The sequence below is a fragment of the Archocentrus centrarchus genome, chromosome 11, assembly GCF_007364275.1.
Source record: "Archocentrus centrarchus isolate MPI-CPG fArcCen1 chromosome 11, fArcCen1, whole genome shotgun sequence".
Lineage (NCBI taxonomy): Eukaryota > Metazoa > Chordata > Actinopteri > Cichliformes > Cichlidae > Archocentrus > Archocentrus centrarchus.
In genome coordinates, this window is record NC_044356.1 from 22,629,741 (window position 1) to 22,646,458 (window position 16,718).

The window sequence follows — 16,718 nt, forward strand, 5'->3', positions numbered from 1 at the left end:
GCTGGGCTACATACTTTGACTTTTTGGAGGCCTGAATGCAGATGAGTCTTGGTAGACTCTGCATTGGTGGGATTCCCATACTCCCTTTCTTTCCGTAGAAAGAGAAATGCAATAGACACTAATGCAGAACCATAAACCTGCAAAGATGTTAAGGGAAGTAGACCCTTCCAGCATGGGTTTGATGTCGGAAAAAAGTGTATTGTAACCTAAGTCGAAACAAAAACAATCTTTTCAAACCATAACTGAGTAATTCCAGTGATAAACAGCAAGTGCAAATGAAAGTAAAACATAAAATAAAAGTAAAAAGTAAATTGCAAGAGTCAAACATCAGTCTCCCGGTTGAAAATTATGTGTGAATATAACACATCACCCTCCAGTGGTAACCCAACATGGTCTTTTTTCAGTCTTTAAAAGTGGAATCATGTTTATAGGTTGTTTCAGAAACACTTAGTTTGGGTGTTTGTGGTAGGACCATTCAACCGATGAGATTGTTTTGTTGGAGAATTTTTTGCACTAACTTTGAAAATTACTCACTTTTTGAAAGCCACAGTTAATCTGGCAGTGACCAACATTGTTTAGCCAACAAAGACCATAGTCCTCGACTAGAAATGAGAAATTGTTGTTCATGCTTGATTGATGTTTAAAAGCCATTATTTAAAAAAAAAAATCACAATAAAATTTGATTGGTAAAGCTGCTCCTCTGTCATTGTAAACTCCCTCTACCTTTACTTTTACATTCAAATAAACAGCAGGAAAAGTTCTGCCTAGCTTGCTTCTCACACTGACAGCATAAAAGTATTCACACCAGCAACGAGCAGCACAGAGAGCAAGAGGCTGGAGGAAGAAAGAAAGAGAGAGAGAAAAAAAGGGGAACAGAACAATTGAGACCTGCATGGCAGGGAAAGACAGTCATCGTTTTAGTTAAGAGGAGATTACATTACTGGGTGTTCTCAGTTTTTTCATTTTGAGGTGAGATCACCTCCAAACACCAATCCCTTTACAGTTATTGCATTCCAATGCATAAATCTCTATCTTTGTATTAGCCTCTAATTTGTCACATGAGGAGAATATTACACAAAGTAACATCAGTTTTAGAGAGTTTTGAGTTGTGCTTTCATCAACCTGTCTTGCAACAAGTGGAACATTTACTGGTCTGAGGAGGTGCAAGCACATTCCCTTTTATAAGATTGTTATTTCTACTCTTTCCTTTCGATTACCTAATCAGGCGCTCGTATTGAGTTCAGGTGCATCGGCAGGGCAAACGGAAAGGTATCGCTGTCCGTGTCTGTGTCTGCGTACGGACTCACACCGTCTCTCATTTGCAGCTCCCCCCATGCTGTAATCCACTTCTTGGCAGGTCAGGGGTACGTCTGGGTGTTTTGCAGACTTTCAAAATCCCTCTCTGCTTTATCCTGACTATAAATGTTACATGTGAAGATGAGGTGATAGAGCATGAATTTGTGAAACAGCAGGGGGTTAGTCTCACCAATATGTTGGAATGGATGCCTTTTCACTGGCCTGAAGCTGTTCCTGCTGGGAACTGAAGAGCATATAATGGGTCCTTGTAAAACTCCCATGCAACTATACATGTGTGAGGTCCTGCAACTTTATAATTCTGAGACTAATTACCCTCACTTTCACTGCTTCACCCTTCATCCCACACAGAGAAACATGTTCGTGCGCACAATACCTCAAGGTGTAGTTTTATGATTAGCGTGTCTGCTTCTGTGCTTCGATAAGTGCCCAGGGATATTAAACGTGTTCCTCCGAATGAAGTCATCAAGAAAAAAAACGCTCTATATGACCTCTTCACTCTCCCCACAGCTCCAAACACTTTACACAGCCTTCATTTCCTTTTACTCTCACTTGTTCCCAGTATAACAATGTTGAACATAAACTCACCCCTCTCTGAGCGTCTCACGTCTCTTTTCTCAGTCGCTTCAAACTTCAGGGATGTTAGGAAAACACAGCCCTGCACTGCATGTACTATTTCCTTAGACTGATTTCCTCCATTTCTCTACATCATGAGCAACTTTTCTCCCGAAGAGAAATCCTTCCTCAGTTCACGCTTAATTGATTGTCTGTTTTTTTGTTTTTTGTTTTTTTTTTTCTTCCCATGAACATTAAGACAGATACAACTGAAAACAGGAATGCTGTTGCAATGGGAAAAATGTGTCTCATATAAAGTGTATTTCATCATTCAAGGTGTATATTATCGTTACATCTCAGAGAGAAAAAGATGGATGATGTCTGTGCGTCAGCGCCTTCCTGAGAGCTGTTTGATTTGGTGTGCCTTCATGTTTGTAAATGTGTGGTCATGTACATATCATGTGAATCAGTATAAATAGTCTACCTCATGTCTCGACATTATTAAGAACAATTTACAGTGTTTCTTATGAGTGTTCTATACTTAACTTATGATTCAGTGGAAACACAAATAAGAGAATATTGAGGCTTTTATTGTGGCAGGTCAGTGGGGACATTTTTTTTTTTTTTCCTTGAGAAACAACCAAACAAAACTTTTAATGCACTTTTCCAGCTGCTGGTAACTAAAGTAACAGATGTTAATGTCTCATTATATATGCATTAGCTTTGTGGCCATTTTTTTTACACACACACACACACACACACACACACACACACACACACACACACACACACACACACACACACACACACACACACACACACACACACACACACACACACAAACACACACACACACACACGGGTATATTACGTGAACAGACCTACTGTTTCCCCTCTGCTTATTTGCACAATACTGAGTTATTCCGAGAGCATGCAAAGCCACCAAAAATTGCGACCGCAGCTCAAATATTACACTCGGAGCTGACACCTCAAAGTGCTGCCGAAGCCAACGGAGGGATTACCTCATTCTAAGGAAGGTGATTCTCTAAATAAAACATGCTCAATGTCCTCGCCCCTTCACACACAATCCCTCAGATTCAATAAGACCTGTGTTGTGTAACTGCTGTGCTCACTTTCTCCTCTGTCTTTACGTATAAAATAAAATGCAGTTAGAAGCACTTTCTCTCTTTGTTGTCTTGACATATACAAGTGTATGTAAAACCCATTGAAAACTACAGATTGATTATAAACCACGTATGAATAAGCTGAATTTGAAAAGTCTAACTCCTCTTGCTCTCTGGTCTAAGACTGCAATGCTTGTTGTGCCCATTTCCAGTTACTTTCTCCCTTTAAGGCTGCCCAGCTTTCATCTGATTGACTGCACCTCACAAATAGAAGATTTGGGCAGGAATTCTCCCTGTTCTTCCATAGCTGTGTGCCTGAGATGACCATATTAAGGATATCCACTCTAACTGACATCAGACACAGCCAAGAGTGGAAAGAAGCAGCATTGGCAGCATCAAAACTTATTCTCTTTCCAACATTTGCTTGTTAAAGTCACAAAAAAAGCAGGGTTGGTAGAGGAAGAGGGCTGTGGGAATAGGTAGGCGTGTGGGATCATGGTTGAATTAGGAATGGTTATGGTAATGGCTGTGGCTACGGTTTGTCAGAATGGGATGAATCAGCTAAAATATTTGGTCAGGTTTTTAAGTGCAGTTCTCCCTGTGAGGCGTGTGGTTTTAACCAGACTACTTAACCACTATAGACCTTGGTTGTTGTTGAACCATTTGGTGTTTTTTTTTGTTTTTTTTCCAAAAAAGCTATCATAACACACTACATGATGTTAAGGTGATGATTCCTCCACTCAAGGAGCAGCTCAAATGTTCGCCACAAAAAACAACCACCTCCTTTTCCCTCCATGACACAGAATCCTCACACTTGGTGTACCTACTATAATCTGTCTGTGGCACATGGTTTAGGAAATGCCTGGCGGTCTGGTCCTGCACATGCACAGCTTAAGGCAAATGGAAGCGGAGCACCTTCAAGCTCACCTCCCCAGCGCTGTTGATTTCATGAGAAGGTAGACGCAGCAGTAAGGGAAATGTGTGCCTGGCTTGTGCTCAGCAGGGCTGTCTGTGTCTCTTCATTTGTCTGAGCAGGCCACTTGAGATGCTACTGAATTTGGGTTTGGAAGCTGCCGTGTCTGCTTTGGCGGCTCAAAGCCTGCACAGATTAGGACTTTGGCTCATTTTAAGTGACATCCAATGCATGTTCAAGAAAGGTGGCGACTGCAAGTTTCAGATCAGGTACTCTACGGGCAGATCTGTGAGACTGGCTGCAGGAGCGGAAGTGGGATGTCTGTGTTTATTATTTGCACTTGCCAACATGTATGTCAACCCAATCATTTCTTTACATTCCTTTACAATTACAAAACAAAACAATCTTGTAATTATGACTCCATATGCTATAATCGCCTGATAATTTTAACGCAGATAATAATCCTCCCATTCGTACAGTTATGTAGAGACGTGAGAACATCAAACAGATTTTGTTGGTTTTTCTCAGAAATGATAAGATGATGAAAGATGAAAATCACATTTACAAGCTATGGCCTCTGTTCTCCTCTTTCCTATTATTTTGGTGAAAGCAATGCCCTTCCATAGAAAGCGTGACTTCCAATAACTGCAGTGAGGTGCAAAGCTACAAACAGAAGTGATCCTCACTTCTATAATGGAATAGGTGGTGACTTTTTACCTTTCATGGCTTTTATTTCCTCATTAATGCTACTTTTGTGTTCTGTCGTGTCTTTTTGGATCTGTTACTGCATTCTGTGTTTTAGGTTGGATCTGTTTTGTGTAATGCGTCACTCATCCTGCCAGATGAAGGTTTTTGCGCTGTAATTTTGGATCCTGCTCGTGTTTAATGGTTGAAAGAGGCTTTAATTCATCATGAGCTCGTGTCCCCCTGTTCAGACTCAGGGTTTGTTATGATGTGTTTTGAATGGAATGGTTTCATGCAAAAATGGGTGAAACTTAACAGATTTTCAGCATTTTCAAGTCACCCTGATTTCTAGAGGTTGTCTGCTTTCTCATGCATACCAAGAGTGTGTGTCTTGTTACGTGGGTGTTCTCGTGTGAGAGAGCGTGTACGGGTCTCGGTCCAGCAGCGGCTCATGGTGGCCAGCCAGAGGGGATTGCGTGTGATGATTTTTTTTTTTTTAACGTCATCTGCAGAGCTTTTCTACAAAAACACTTGATAAGCAGATTGTGGATGTCTACCAAGCGCCTGTCTGTGACTCATCTCAGTTCATGCACAGCTTTTGTGTTCGAATTTGTGTCGCTCTGGCTTTTATATTGGGTTTGATGCCTTGCAGAATGGTGGGCATCCAGAGTTGCCTGTTAAATTACATCTGTACCAAAACCGCAGACCCCCATACCAGACAAACTTCCCTGCCAGCCAGCCAGAAAGTCGGCCAACGACCAAACAGCGTCCGACCAACACGATTCTCTCTTTCTCCCGTTTATTTCTCTTAACATCTTTGTCTGTGCTTTCTTAATTTTTCTTGGATTATACTTTGATGTGAACACTTTAGAGAGATCTTTGATTCTTCCTTACAGAATAAACAAGCATCAGCCACAGACTAATCATAAATTGTAAAAGGAACCCCAAAAATCCCCAAACACTTTGATAAATTGCTCTAAAACAGGAATTGAACAATCTAGCTGCAAAACAGACCTGAAGTCAGCACATATGGTGGCAATAAACACACCTTTTTCTAAGTGTTTGTGATTTAAAGACCACTGTGAATACCCCAATTACACCTAATGATGCTGCCAATTAACTGCATTGTGCAATTTTCAGATCAGTAAATGTCAGTTTGTGTTCACGTACGCTTTCGGAGTGATCACTCTTCTTACTGTTGCATGCAGAAACTAACAAGCATGTCACACTCAAAATGACCGTAACAAGACAAGTATTAGTGATAGAGATTTGAGAGTGATGTTTAATTATTTAATGTAATTATGCACAGGATAGTGCTATAATGCACTGACTGAGGGGCTGATATCATTCAGAATGACTGAAACCTGCTATAGCATGACATGGTTAGCATTTAAAAACGAGCAGTGTGAGCCTGAAATGACATTTTGCATCGCATACCATCACAAAATAACTCCTGACAGTCATCAGCTTAAAACCATCTCTGGGGAGAGTTGGAGTGGAAATGGAAGCTGTTTTTTTTTTGTACACTTTTCACTGCTTGGAGCCATCACACCTACAGTTACTCCCTTACACAAACACACAAACTGTCGTCTGGTGGTCAGGTCATGGTTGTGTGATATCTCTACCACTAAGATTAGACTAGGTGCCATCTAAACCGAACACAGCTTTAGCCTGTGATAAACAAATACTATACTGTAATAACTGTATGTTATTTTTGTGCATAAATCATTGTTTGCACATATAAAGTGTCCTTATTTATAGGTACCCAATGTCTGTCTTTCAAATACCTTCATAGCAGGACATACAGTATACCTGTCTTGTAGATGATATGGGGGAAAGATGCCACTGTATTACTTCTGAAATACAGTTAGTTAATTAATTAATTAAAAGTTTTAGCCCATTAACAATAAATGCACTTTTCATAGAGCTAAATTATCATATCACTTGGGTGAATTTCTGTGAATGTCTGGCATTGTACAATGTTCAGTAAGGTCGACTAAAGAGTAACACTAAGATAACGTAACTCATTATCACTGTGGATATATCATTTATCTGTGCCCTCTCTCTGTTACCTTCAGTTCTTTGCGTGTGAAACCTGAAGCCTGGGATGCTGTTGACCATGCTGCTGGCTCCTGTCTGTGTGCTACTGATGCTTGTGGTCCACACTTTTGCTGGAGGTTATGCCCCCATACCCCACATGAAGTACATTCAGCCCATGATGAAAGGGCCTATCGGACCTCCGTTTCGTGAGGGCAAAGGACATTATGTCGGTGAGTAGTAACTATGAGTGTGTATATGTGGCACTTTTATGTCTCATTTGGCCCTGTAAAAGGCATTTAATAGGTCTACTCACACTTTATTGTTGGTCATTTAGATCATTGGAAACACTGATAACTGTCATTTTATAACCCCAATTCCAAAAAAGTGGGGACACTGTATAAAATGTGAATAAAAACAGAATGTAGTGATTTGCAAATCTCACAAACCTAAAATTTACTCACAATAGAACACAGAAAACATAATGTTTGAACTGAGGAAATGTACAATTTTAAGAAAAATATTGTCTCATTTTAAATTTGATGGCAGCAATATGTCTCAAAAAAGTTGGGTTGGGACAACCAATGGCTGGAAAAGTAAGTGGTACCTGAAAGAAACAGCTGGAGGAACATTTTGCAACTAATTAGGTTAACTGGTATCAGGTCGGTAACATGACTGGGTGTAAAAAGAACACTTTAGAGAGGCAAAGTTTCTCAGAAGTAAAGATGGGCAGCTTAAAGCTGATAATGCAAAGCAGAAGCCATATGTGAACATGATCCAGAAACACTACCATCTTCTCTGGGGCAAAGTGGAAAACTGTTCTGTGGTCAGAGGAATCAAAATTTAAATTCTTCTTGGAAATCATGGATGGTGCATCCTCCAGACTAAAGAGGGGATGGACCATCCTGCTTCTTATCAGTGCCCAGTTCAAAAGCCTGCATGGTATGCGGGTAGTGCCTATGGAACTGGCAGTTTACACATCTGTAAAGGCAAGTTTTAGAGAAACATACTGTATACTCCCATCCAGATGATGTCTTTTTCAGGGAAGACCTTGCATACTTGAGCAAGGTTACGCTAAACCACATACTGGAGCTATTGTAACAGCTTATAGTAGGAGAGTCCGGGTGCTTAACCGGCCTGCCTGCAGTCCAGAGCTTTCATTTGGCGCATCCTGAAACAAACAAAAAAAAAAGACAAAGACACAGGACTGTTAAAACAGCTAGAATCTTATAACAAACAAGAATGGGGCAACATTCCTCTCCCAAACGTCCAGCAGCTGGTCTCCTCAGTTCCCAGATGTTCATGGACTGTTGTTAAAGGAAGAGCGGATGCTGCACAGAGGTAAACATGTCCCAACTTGCTGCCATCAAATTCAAAATGACCTTATTGATTTATTAAAATGGTACATCTTCTCAGTTCAAACATTTGATATGCTTTCAGTGTTCTACTGTGAATAAAATATGGGTTTATAAGAATTGTATGTCATTGCATTCTGTGTTTTGTAGACCACAAAATTGACATTTTACACAACATCCAAACTTTTTTGGAATTGGGTTTATATACTGGCTCCATTGGATGGTACCCTATGTCTAAAGCACACAAACATACGGATCCCTGAATGAACACTGTTTGCTGAAATTGCTCCAGCCACCCTTTATTACATATTCCCCAGGAGAGAATGTACAAAAATGTAATAAAAATTAAACAAATTCATATCTGTCTCTAGCTACACCCTCTGCAAGGGCTATGGCACCATAATAAAACCCATTATTTATGCCAAAAAAAAAGACACTGTATATAGGGAATTAAAGGGTATAAAGTGGGAAGGTGTCATTGGTCTCTGCTGTAGTTCACCTTTCAGTGGGTGAACCACATTTTGCAGACAGACAGACAAGTCATGGCCAGAAAACATCAAAAACCTATAAAAGGAGTGCATCCAAACTAAAGCTGTGCTTTCTATAAAAAAAGTTGAACTTCTAATATATGTGGGACATTGAATATGAGTTTGCTGCCACTCTGTGGTAATATGTCCACACTGCATTCCTAATGAAAGGATTTAGTCTTCAGTCCTCTGAACTGGCAAACTGCCTCTCGCCCAATGTCAGCTGAGATAGGCTCCAGCTAAGCTGACTTTTCAGGTTGCCTTAGCATCTCAAGAAATAATTCTATTTCACTATCTCTGGTTTGAGGCCCTTAATTTCTCCTCTGTGGGTGACAAGAGACAAGACTAAATCTGAAGCTATGCCTTTTACTATCCTGACATCCACTAGTGTTGTAAAATATTATTATATTTTTATTTGACCATTTTTTAATGTCAAAATAATCATAAGTTTTTTCTAACAACCTGTCTGATCTTCTGACCGCTTGAGTTCCCCCTTCCTATCAGACTTTTCTTCATATGTGGCTGCTTGCTGCAGCCACATGTTAGCAACAAAGTTAGTGTGTTGAGATATTTGAACCAAAGAGAGAGAGAGACTGACCACAGCTGCATCTATTCAATAGTATGAGTATTGTATAATATATTAATAGAATCTGAGCACAACAAAGCTACAACAATTTGTCAGGTTAACATTTGAAGGAGGAAACAGGTTCCCATGGACGGGGGGTGAGGATGTGTGGCTGTGAATCCCAGCAAGATAATAGTCTGATACGGCAGATTTCACTGACAGTGATGCCAAGCAGACAGAGAATACAGTGACACTGAAATACAATTTTTCTCAATTAGAATCAGAATCAGAATCTTTATTGACATTATGCCAAAAGCACAATGATTATATGCCGTCCCACTCAGTGCAAAGAAAGCAACTTGTCATATTGAACTTCTATTCTATGAACAAAAAAATTAAAAAAGAGAATTAGAATGTCTAATAAATAAATAAATAAATAAATAGTGTAAAACAATATAAATACATATGTGCTGGAGTCATTATTGATTGCACAGTTTGGGTAATGCTGTGAAAGGAGGCATACCCTTTAATGTTAATTTATTGTTTATTATGTATTATTGCATCTGCTGCAGTATGTGTGCTGCTTTTCAATCTCTTTGTTTTAGCTTTTATTGTCCTGTACCACCTTTCTGAGCGTAACAGTTGGAACAGGTGATGTGCTGGCTGGGATGTGTTTCAGGATGCTTCAGGCTTTACTGTAGACCTCCTCCACGGAGGCTAGAGCCCAGCTGATGATCTTCTGTTCTGTGTTGACGACCCTCTGGTGCGCTGTCTTTTCCTGAATGGTTCAGCTGGCAAACCATACTGGGAAGCAGTACGCCAGTACACTTTTAACAGAGCATCTGTAGAAGGACACCAGCAGCTCCTTGGCTAGGGCATTGTTCCTCAGAAAGTGGAGTCACTGCTGTGCCTTCTTGATCAGCGCCGATCAGCTATTGGCATTGGCTTTCCAGATCAGTTCATCATCCAGGTGCAGGCCCAGAAATTTGAAGTCAGAGTCCCTCTGTCCCCACTGAAGTATATGGCCTGAGGGTCAGATCTGCTTCACCTGAAGTCCACTGTTATTTCTTTTGTATTTGTGGTGTTGAGAACCAGGTTGTTAATGCTGCCGATGGAGTTGTTTGAGTCAATAGGGGTGCAATCATGTGTGTAGACAGTGTGCAGCAGGGGACTCAGCACACATTCCTGTGGGAAGCCGATGTTGGGGAGGGCTCTACTTTGACTCTCTGTAGTTGGTCAATGAGGACGTCTTAACCCAGAGGCAGATGGAGTGTAGGAGGCTGAGGTTGATTAGTTTTGATACCAGTCTGTTAGGGGTGATTGTGTTAAATGCTGAGCTGAAGTCAGTGAAAAGAAGCCTGTTATAACTGTCCTTCTATTTCAGATCAGTGAGGGTTGTGTGGAGGGCTGGTGGGGGTTGAATGTGGGTGGAAGTCCTTGTGACCAGTTTCTCAAAAAACTTCATAACAACAGGAGTGAGAGCCACTAGCTGGAAGTCATTTAGGCTGCTGATATTGGTCTTTTCTGGGACAGAGATGATGGTTGGGATTTAAGGGTGGGACAGTGGTCTGTACCAAGGACAGGTTAAATACCCCTGTTAGGTTAAAGACCCCTGTGAGCTGGTCTGCACAGTCCTTCACCAGCCTTTTGAAGTTCTCATTTCACAAAACGGATTAATAAATACATGCAGCAAAACAGCCCACAAAAGGCTGCCACTCACCGCAAACCATTAAATCATGTGTCAGAATGAAGATACTGTCAATAAATAAGTCTTAAATAAGCCACTTAAATGAAAAGAATCACAGTGGTCAAAATGTTTACATACTTTGTCAGATTCTGGAATGTTTTCTTCATCTTTTAATTTCCTAAAACCTTTTTCAAGCAAGTTGTCACAGCGAATTCTGTTTTTTTTTTTTTTTTTTAATTATTTTTTCTATTTTCTTTTCACTTTTGATGGAAGTAATTAAAGAAAAAAAATGAAATATACACAACATTACACAGAACAAATTATGTAGACTACCAATACCAAAAAACATGCACTGTGGAAAGAAAATATCAGCCTGCTATGTGCAGAAGTATATTACAACAAGAAAACAGCACTGTGAATCACTTGGCAGCCTGCCACTCCTTTTTCCTTTGGCCTCACATTCTCACTGACCTCACATATTATGCTCTCCCTTGTAGTTAAAAATTTCACCTGTCTGTAGAGGGCAGTACTGGCCCATTGTGCCATTAGGAATGGAATAGAAAGATTTCTAAAAAAGTGTTTAAAGGCCAGGTAAAGGCTCTAAATGTCTCCCCTGATGACATTTCAGTGGCGTACAGGATGTAGCAATCAGGAAGCCACACCTCACATTATGCTTTCTTTGGTTTAAGGTTGAAGAATAACAATTCACACAATTAAAGGAGTAAATGACTTGGATAGCCTCCTTAACTAAAGGGAAGACTGGTCAAGTAATGGTAGTTTCATGATACACTGCAGTTTTATTTGACAAAGCTTTTAAATTTTGATACTTGCCATTCATATGTTTAGTGTTGTCAGAAGAATACCAGATGAGCACGTCCTTCACCATTTAATCTCTCTTTGAAGGGTAATAGACAGGTCCTATGTTGCTAAGTAACTGTGTTTTGTAGACCAGGCCTGTTTTTTTTTTTTTTTTTTTGCTTTTCCAGCCTAGCTGTGTTGCACTCCACTGTTTTAGGAAAGAGCAATGACAGAATAATGGCACACTTTTCATACAGTTTTCCTCTGTTTCAAAAAACAACACAAAACAAAACAAAAAAACGTAATAACCCTAATAGGAACTCCAAGTCAGTCAGTTAAAAGTAACATCAAAAGTAACACTTGCCCACTTGTGTGATTGCATAACGTGATGAACTTTATGGACTGGTGACCTTTACAGAATGTAATCTACCTTCAATTCAGTCTGGTCTTGGTTAGAAATACTCAGTCACTCACAGCACTAGGAATATCAAAAAAAAAAAAAAAAGTCAAAATAGTCAAAAATAATTATGGCACTGATTAATGTATAACTTCAATCCCTGAACTCATATTGAGCTATGCAAAATGTTAATTTCCCAAACAGGAATCTTGCAATATATTTTGTCTCTTTCTAGTATTTTCTCTGTTTCTTGTTTGTGGATACATAATTCCTGATGTCACAATGGACATGGTTTTCACTTTGTATCCCTATAGCTTCAGTTGGTTAACCTCTTGTTCAAAATATTTACCTGTGTTTTTACAAAATGACAAATTTCTACAATAAGAATTTATTTTTAACACAAACAATATTTACTGATAAGGTTTACGAATAAATTCAGACACTTGTTGATTGCCGATGTTGTCTAATTTGTCAGTGTCCATAATAGTTAAGTCCAGAATACATAGTAAGTAACTACAAAGTAGTATACAGAATCTTAGCTGTTATTTTTAAAGTAGAATGCATTCAGCTAATTCAGCTAATTTTCAGAAATCAGTTATTATAATCATAACAATGTGGATTAAGATAGCATTTTCTGTTATTATTATTGTTATTATTAGTAGTAGTAGTAGTACTAACAACCTGTTAATATTTTTTCTAGATATGCCACCCATGATGGAAGTGAAGGGGGAACCTGGCCCCCAAGGAAAACCAGGACCAAGAGGCCCCCCTGGGCCACCAGGCCTTCCAGGAAAACCTGGACAGGGGAAGCCTGGTTCTCAAGGCCCACCAGGTCCTCAGGGACCTTCTGGCTTTACAGGAATCGGTAAGCCTGGACTTCCAGGACTCCCAGGAAAGATTGGGCCAAAGGGGTTGCCAGGACTTAATGGTGAAGTAGGCCCTCGTGGTGAACCAGGTCCCCGTGGACCTCCTGGGCAGCCCGGTCTTCCTGGCCCTGCTGGATTGTCCTTGAATGGGAAACCTGGGCTTCCAGGTATAAGAGGCCCCCCAGGGGTTCGTGGTGAGCCAGGAATAAAGGGTATAGCTGGCCCACCAGGTGAGCGTGGACTTAAGGGTGAGAATGGAAATGGGGATCCAGGGCTTCCAGGTCTAAGGGGTTCTCCTGGGCCAAAAGGGAATAGTGGACCCCCTGGCTTTCCAGGTATTGGCAAGCCAGGATTAAAAGGTTTGCCTGGACTACCTGGTCCTAAAGGTGATCAAGGACTCCCAGGGGATGGAGGACTACCAGGAGAGGCTGGGCCCCCAGGACTACAAGGTTTGCCGGGGCCAGTTGGGTTGGGGAAGCCTGGGCTTGATGGACTTCCTGGAGTACTAGGTCCACAAGGTCCAAAAGGTGAACCTGGGCCCAGGGGTATTCCTGGAATGCCTGGGACTAATGGCTATGGAAAACCTGGTCTGAATGGACCAAAAGGAGAAAAGGGCAATGGTGGATTTCCTGGTCTCCCAGGGGAAAAAGGAGAACAAGGACTAGTTGGACCAGTTGGGAACCCAGGACTTGATGGACAACCAGGACCACCAGGACTTCAAGGCCCAATGGGATTGCCAGGAAAACATGGACTGCCAGGGCAGAAGGGAGAACTGGGGCCCCGGGGTCCTCCTGGACTGCCTGGACTTCGAGGTGACCAAGGCCCCAGTGGACCCTCTGGAAAACCTGGCATCCCTGGGGAAAAGGGCATCCCTGGGCCCAGTGGTCTTATTGGAAAACCTGGACCTAAAGGTGAGGCAGGGCATTCTGGCCCTCCTGGGAATCCAGGTGTAACAGGTGTTCTGGGGCCCAAAGGAGAGCCAGGGTTTATGGGAAGTCCAGGCCCTAGGGGCCTGTCGGGCATTCCTGGTCTTCAGGGGCCCATGGGTCCCATGGGTCCACAAGGTGCCCCTGGCCTAAAAGGTGAACCAGGACTTCCAGGGCCTCCAGGGCTGGGCAAGTTGGGTGAGAAAGGTCCTATAGGTCCCCAGGGTCCTCCGGGGAAACAAGGCCCTCCTGGACTTAATGGCATCTCGGGGCCTCCTGGCCCTCCAGGACCCCCTGGGCCTCCAGGAAATGGCCATACAGTTGTCGCAGGGCCAGAAAATTCACAGTTGGAAGGGGGCGAAATTCCAGATGACAGGAAAGGCCCTGCATACAGTCAAGTCCCACTGTCTGTCTCTGTGGCACCAGCCTTCACAGCAATCCTTACCACACCTTTCCCTCCTTCTGGCATGCCAATTAAATTTGACAGGACCCTGTACAATGGGCAAAATGCCTACAGCTCTTCTACTGGCATATTCACTGCTCCTTTATCTGGTATATACTACTTTGCGTACCACATGCATGTAAAGGGGACTAGCTTGTGGGTGGCATTGTACAAGAACAGTGTACCAGCCACTTACACCTATGATGAATACAAGAAAGGCTACATGGACCAGGCATCTGGTAGTGCAGTCTTAGAGCTGAAGGAGGGTGACCAGGTATGGGTCCAGATGCCCTCAGATCAGGCAAATGGCCTATATTCTACCGAATACATTCATTCTTCCTTCTCAGGATTCCTGCTCTGTCCCAGATAACCCAGTCTTTTCCTTAAGACGTCTTTCTACATTTGCACCTCAGTGCAGCCCTTAACCCGAAATACCTGCAGCCATTATCGAAACACAAGACCCATAAAATACTCAATATTATTGCTATAGTCTTTATCAGTCTGGCCCTCAACAGCACAAGTGAAACAAAAACTTTGTGAATGAAATATGGAGTTTTTAAAGGCAGGGGAAGGAATTTCATACTGTGTTCTTTATTTCAGTGTCCTTCAAATGTATGTTTTGGGTTGTGTTTTATGTTGGAGTTTTTAGCTTTTAGCTTATTTTAATTATTATATTTTCATAATTTTATTGTTATTATTTGGTCCATGTCATTATTGTTGTTGTTTATTGGATTCAGACTATTTAGTGCCTTACTTTGTAATGTGCTAGAAACCTTCCCGTGTGACTGCACATCCTGCCCACATGCTCTGACATAAGGATGACATCACCAAACTCTGCAGGGTGGGGGTGGGGTGGGGTGGGGTGGGGGGGTGTTTGGTTTCCTTGCTGCAGTCATGTTCCCCTTGTGTGTTATTTAAACCATAAAGTGCTATACTCATATTAAAGAGCAACAATACAACATACAAGACATACTGCATAATTGCAAAACTAAGTATTCGGTGTGTGGTATTGCCATTTAATTTCACCTTTTTCTGAAATTTTTTTGGTACCATAAATTATTGCAACAAATTATTGCTATAAATGAATTCAGCAACAGTTGGTTTTAGAATTAGATATATTTATTGACAGTTAGCATAAGCACCTGTTGGTGTGGGGTCTCTTTTCACTTCATTATGCATTTAGTAGCCTACCATTTAAGATGGTAGGTCTTCCTTTTTCTTATAATTTACTGAACGTGCAGTCCAGAAAAATGAATTCTATGAAAAACATCAAGCAAGAGTCTTTTCTTTTCCCTCAGCCTTTAGGATAATGTTAATAATGTACACAGTCAATATTTATAGGCCATAAAATAAATACCTAAAGCAAGTGCAAATGGAGAGTAAGGACACATATACTGCTGGATCAATAGCCCGTTTCCTTCCATCGATCTGATTTTTCCCATCACCACACCACTTTCTGATTCCAAAGGAGCTATCTGCACTGCCAGACTAGAAAAAAACCCGAAACAAAATATTCCAACCACATGATGCAAAATTTAGAGGATTTTGAAAACCTGACTCTGCTGAGAGAAAAGGGGAGGTGACAGGATGATATACCCCCCACCCCAATTTATTCCTTCACCGCCAGTCCCTGCGTTATTTGTGATAATTGCTGGGCAAATGAGAGCAATTTTTTTAAAATTGTTTTTGTAGTTCTAAATGAAATGACTTTCTAATTATTTCTAAACCAGTGTGTCAAGAATAGCTTAATTGTTGCTGACTTTTTTGGAACATCTGTGGCCACAATGACAGGATGTTTCCGAAGTGAATAATGTCAAAGCGTACAGCTGGAAATGAGAATCAATTTGCCTTTACTCCATAAATAAATAAAGGGTCTGACTGTCGCCCGAAGATTGCGAAACGCAGGTTGTGTAACATTTAACAAAACCCTGCCAGATTTCTGGGAAAGGTGGTAGGTCAGAGGTGTGTTTACTCGTTTCTGTTGGATGAAGCATTAAAGATTCACTCTGTGTATGCATGCACTTGTATGTTCTAGTAGGTGTACCCTTCTGTCTGTCACTGTGTCAATATGTGTGTGTCTGTGTGTGCAGATTTGTCACACTGTCCCCTTGTCATTCAGGTCATGAAAACTTCTCCAAGGATAAAAATAAACTAAATGAAGTTACAAAACTATAGGAAGAGTTTAGGGTTTTGTCAATATTCCATCAGAATATATATATTTTTTTGTTGTTTTAGCTTTAAAGAGAATCTCGCAGAAGATTTTCTTTACAACACAGCACAACAAAAAGATGAAAGGTGTAAAGGCGTGCAATAACTACTTTGTGCCAAGTCACGAACCAAAAAAAAAAAAAAAAAAAGACATGCTATGAAATGTACAAAATGTTATTCACTAGCTGCAGATGACAAAAGATAGAGATCTAGGCAAAAACTCAACAATGAAAGGTCGGTGCTTATAATTCCAACTTTTCAGAATTCCAATTTATCTTATGCCGCCCAGACACTTGTAACACTGAATTATGACTACCGTA

General features: G+C 41.0%; 1 protein-coding gene across 1 annotated transcript; it reads left to right on the plus strand.

The window, feature by feature from the left end:
- Positions 1-6,709: 6,709 nt before the first annotated feature.
- col8a2 (collagen, type VIII, alpha 2) lies at positions 6,710-15,023 on the plus strand. The gene is made up of 2 exons (XM_030741252.1): positions 6,710-6,860; positions 12,657-15,023. Exons 1-2 carry the CDS (start codon positions 6,710-6,712, stop codon positions 14,558-14,560), a joined length of 2,055 nt encoding a protein of 684 aa, XP_030597112.1. The 3' UTR covers positions 14,561-15,023.
- Positions 15,024-16,718: the final 1,695 nt, after the last annotated feature.